Below are 4852 nucleotides of genomic sequence, written 5' to 3'. Positions count from 1 at the left end.
GGTGTGGGGTTGGGGTGGTTCAGGCATCGGGGGGGCACTCATGACACCAAGGTGTTCCCAGGATACCCAGGAATCAGGGAAAACCCCATGGCTGGGGGAGCCCAGTTTGATGTTTGAGGAAACCCAGGAGTTCGGGGGGGCACTCAGAGTGCAGGCATACCCACATACCGGGCAGGAAGACCTCAGGGTGCTGCCAGATGTCAGGGTCCTGTTGGGCTGCCAGCAGGTTGGGGACCAGGACAGTGCCCGCCGCCACAGGGAGCCCCCCAAGACTGGAAGGGGACAAGGTGCATGGAGATAGACTGGGGTCTGCTGGGGACTACTGAAAGCTGCATGGGCCATACTGGGACCTACTGAGGCTCTCTGGGGGCTCACTGGGTATGACTGGATATCTGTTTGGGTCTACAGGGTCTATACTGAGATCTGGTAGGTGCTACTGGGTGTCTGTTGGAGTCTGCTGGGGCTCTCTGGGGTCTCCTGGGATCTACTGGGTGCCTACTGGAACTTACTGATGCTGTACTGGAATCTACTGGAGCCATACTGAGACCTACTAGAATTTATTGGGGGTCTACTGGCATACTGGGTGGGATCTGCTAGCGCCGTACTGGGATCTGCTGGAGTCCTACTGGAGCTCTCTGATATCTACTGGGTATCTGCTGAGGTCTACTGAGGCCATACTGGGGTCTGCTGGGCTCACTGGGAACTGCTGGACCCATTGTGAGCTTTTCTGGGGGCTAGTGGATGTCTGCTGGGGTTTAGTGGGGCTACCTTGGACTTACTGGGATATATGGGGAACTCCTGCTGGAATCTTCTGGGCTCTGCTGGGGCCTACTGAGGCTATTCTGGGATCTTCTAGGATCTCCTGGGTGTCTGTTAGGGTCTACTGGGGTCATTCCAGAACCTGCTGGGGCCTAGTGGAATGTACTGGGGTTATACCAGGGCCTACTGGGACCTAATGAGTCTTACTGGGATTTATTGGGGTCTGTTGGAGCCTACTGGGTCCTACAAGGACTTACCAGGCTGTACTGGTCTATTGGAGTCTACTGTGGCCCTTCTTCTACTGGGCCCTTCTGGGATTTACTGGTAAATATTCTGCATATTCGGGTCTTACTGGGGTCTTACCCAGGCCATACTGGGACCTGATGGGTCTTAGTGGGACTCGCTGGGGTCTAATGGGCTCTGCTGGGTTCCCCTAGACCCTACTGATGATACCAGGTGGTCCCTTCCTGTTCTGGGGTGGCTCCCCCTCACCCAGGCTGGCCGGTGTCAGCTCCTCCCTGCCCTGCCCTGGTACCTGGTGTGGCGCAGGGCGCAGTGGGGCAGCGCCAGGGGCGCAGGGGGTCGCAGCCGCAGGGTCTCGCTGACGGTGGCCTGAAGAAGGGGCAGGCGCCCCATGTCCCCTGGCCCGGGCGGTCCCTGTGCCCCCTGCAGCTCCGCCCGCAGCCGCGCCTGCAGCTGCACAGGTGTGCCATGTCTGCCATGGGGTACCAGGGGAGGGGGTGCATCCCAGGGGGCACACAGTGGCAATGAGACGACAGGGTGACTCCCCAGAACCCCAGACCCTCCCAAACTCACCAACCTGCCCCTGGGACCCCGAACCATCCCCAACCCCCCCGCCAAACCTGCTCCTCCCTCCTCCTTGGGGACACCCATGAGTCTCCAGATCCGTCTCTTGGGACCCTCTATCCCCAGACCCTGAGCCACCTCTCCATGGAAACCCCAAACCAAGGAGCCACATGGGGACACAGACACAGCTCTGAAATATCTGAGATATCCATGCGGCACCTGAGGGTGGTGCAAGGGCACAGTGTCAGCCATGGGGAGGAGGACATGGGAGACATGTAGGACACAGGTGGGGATATCGGACCTCCAAGTACACACATGGAGCCCTGGCACTGTACAGGGGACACAGGGTGCCCAACATCATCTGGGGGCAGAGCAGCAGGAAACCCACGGAGGAGGGAACATGGGGGACATATGGAACACAGATAGGATGTGGGGGGGACACAGGACCCCTGGGGACACACAGGACTCCCCAGGGCTGCATGGAAGACATGGAGGGACATGTTTTTCACCTCGGGGCGGTGCAGCAGGAAGGCCACAGCCCAGCCCAGAGCCGCAGCCGTGGTCTCAGTGCCCCCAATGAACAGGTCCACCAGCGCCATGTGCAGCCGGGGGGGGCTCAGGGGGCCCCCCCGTGCCCCAGGATTACGCCCCAGCAGTGCCCCCAGAACTGTGTCCGAGGGAGGGGAGGGGCATGCCTGGCAAAGGGGTGACACGTGTTGGGGGTTTCTCCTGATCCCCAGCTGCCCTCAAACACGGGAGTCCCTTCCAAACCCCCAAGTCTACCTAAACCCCTGGCCCTCCCCCAGGCCTTACATCCCTCCCAGACCCCCGGCTCCTCCCATCCCCTTGGGTCCCCCCAAACCTCTGTTTCCCTCAAAATATGTGGGTGTCCTCAAGCTCCTGGGTACCCCCCAAACTCCTGGTTTCCACCCAGAACCTGGGTCCTTCCAGACCCCCATATAGTTTCCAAACCGCTGGGTCTCCCCTGAGGCTCTGTTCCAACCACGCCGCTCCTGACCCGGGCTGCCCCCCAGCTCCCCGGGCCTCCCCACCTGGTGCCGCTGGATCTGGGTCTCCACAAACGTGTCACGGTGCTGGACAAGCTGCAGCAGCTTCCGCAGTCCCGGGTTGGGCAGGGCCTGGGCACAACGACTCCATAGGGACCCCCACCCCCAAGAAACCTTTGACCTCAGAGAGACACCCCCTCCCCCAGAGATGCTGCCTGAGTCTCCTGAGCCCCAGGGAAACCCTATGGCTTCTCCCCTAGGCCATACAGACCCCTCCAATGTCCCATAGGCACCCTCAGCTCCATAGAGACACTTTACCCCACCTCAGCCCTATAGAGCCCCCACAACTGCCCCTCCCGGGCCCACAGAGATCCCCAACACCATATAAACCCTGTAACACTCCCCCTAGCCCCACACAGACACTATAACCCCTGTCCAGCCCCACAGAGACCCCGTAATTCCCCTCCTAGAGTTATACAGTCCCTTCCCAGTGCCACAGACACCACCCAAGCTCTCTATGGACCCTATAAGCTCCCTGTCAGCCCTCCATACCCTTCTCCAGTCCCACACAGATCATATAACCTCACTCCCAACCCCATATAATCTCACCAGCCCCATATCTCTCCCATGGGCCACATAATCCCCCTGAGACTCACAGCCCTTCCCAGGCCCCCAAGGGCCCATAGCCCCCCTGTAGTCCCCCACAATTCCCTCATTGCCCCCATAGAGCTCTATAGCCCTGGGCTCCATAGACCCTCATGCAGCAAAACGGCCACAGCCCCACAGCCACCCCCAGGAGCTGCCAGGCTCACCCGCAGCAGGGGCAGCAGGTCCAGCACCCGAACACTGCTGTGCCCCCAGACCTGCAGCAGCTCCCACAGGCAGGGGGAGAAGGCCCGGAGCTCCCCTGGAGGGGGCACCTGGAGGAGGACACACCTGTGTACTGCCCAGTACTCAATTCTCTCTGGATCCCCCAGAACACCCCCAACATCATTTCAGACATTCGGGTCCCCTCAAACTCCGGTGTGCCCCCAAACCCCTGCCATCCACCCACAAATTGCTCAGTCCCTCCAAACAGCTGGATGTTCCCTCCCCAAACTCCTGGGTCCCCCCAAGCCCCTGGGCCCCCATAAAAACTGGGGTCCTCCTCCAAACCCGTCTCCATCCTGGGCCCCCCCCAGATCCCCACCATCTCCCCAAAGAGGAGGCGTGCGATGGTGCTGCAGGTGTGGAAGGTGAACACCTCAAAGGGGTCCAGGGGGGCCTCCCCATGGGAACGCAGCTCCTGGGGGAAAGAGAAGGTTAGAGAGAGCCCCAGGGGAAAAAAAGGGGGACTCCAAGGCTGGTTCAGGGGGTCGTACAAGTGAAGTGCAGAGTCTGAGGAAGTTTTGGGGACTCACAGGGATAATGCCCTTTTGGGGTGAAGAGGGTGAGGTTTGGGTGAGTCAGTTTTGGGGGACAGTGGTGTGCAGGGTTTGGGGATCAGGTTTGGGATGCAGAGATTGGGGGTTGAGTGCAGGGAGCAGGGTTTGGGGGGCAGTTTTCAGATGCAGGGGACATGGTTAAGGTACATAGGTGGGGTTTGGGTGAAGGGAATGGGGTTCAAGGTATCAGTTTTGGGGTGCATGGGGCAGGGTTTTGCTGGTCAATATTGTGTGGGAATCTGTTTCAGAAAGCAGGGAGGATCAGTTTTGGGGGTGTCAGGGTTGCAGGAGGATCATTTTGGGGAGAAGTCGGTTTCAGGGTCTCACCTCACACAACTCCCGGCCCTGCAGCCAAAGGAGGGGCCCGAGACGCCCCCCAGCCCGTGCCAGTGCCCCCCGAACTGCTCCCCGCTGCCGCCGCCAGCCAGGGCAGGGGCCTCCCAGTGCCAGGTCCCGGCCCCCCCGTGACACCAGCGACCCTGGCGTTGGGCAGGACCAGTCAGGGACCCCCAGAAACCCCCCCAGCCCCTATAGTGACCCACATCCAATACACCAGGGGTGTTCTACAGGGCCCCACTACCTCACAAAGCCTCCTTCAACCCCATAGCTGCCTCCTCCATAGGACCCTCCTAATGCCACCCTGGAGGCTGAAGGGTGTGTCTGGTGGGGCAGAGACCTCTAGAAACTGCCCTAGCCCCTATAAGCAACCCACCCCTCCAGAACTGCCCCCACCCCCTCCCAGTACCCTTGTCCCCAGCCCCATAGGGACCCCCTCCCAATCCCGTAACAACCCCTTCAATCTCATAGGGATGCCCTCAAAACCTATAAGGACTTGCCATTCCATAGGGACCCCCA

The 4852-nt window shown here is 60.4% G+C and overlaps 1 protein-coding gene across 1 annotated transcript in view; it reads right to left on the bottom strand.

The window, feature by feature from the left end:
• LOC102042267 (steroid 21-hydroxylase-like) overlaps positions 1-4760 on the bottom strand; it is a gene marked incomplete at its 3' end in the record, with an annotated part of 6412 nt that extends 1652 nt beyond the window's left edge. The window contains exons 1-8 of the mRNA XM_031065090.1: positions 4743-4760; positions 4325-4525; positions 3763-3858; positions 3386-3493; positions 2619-2705; positions 2076-2261; positions 1295-1455; positions 169-272 (exon numbers count right to left, since the gene is read on the bottom strand). Of these exons, the coding sequence (XP_030920950.1) occupies positions 169-272; positions 1295-1455; positions 2076-2261; positions 2619-2705; positions 3386-3493; positions 3763-3858; positions 4325-4525; positions 4743-4760 (961 nt within the window). The remainder of the gene's footprint in view (positions 1-168; positions 273-1294; positions 1456-2075; positions 2262-2618; positions 2706-3385; positions 3494-3762; positions 3859-4324; positions 4526-4742) is intronic.
• Between the last annotated feature and the right edge of the window lie 92 nt (positions 4761-4852).

This window comes from Geospiza fortis, unplaced genomic scaffold (assembly GCF_000277835.1).
Source record: "Geospiza fortis unplaced genomic scaffold, GeoFor_1.0 scaffold658, whole genome shotgun sequence".
In the NCBI taxonomy this organism is placed as follows: Eukaryota; Metazoa; Chordata; class Aves; order Passeriformes; family Thraupidae; genus Geospiza; species Geospiza fortis.
This window is presented reverse-complemented; position numbering and strand designations above follow the sequence as displayed.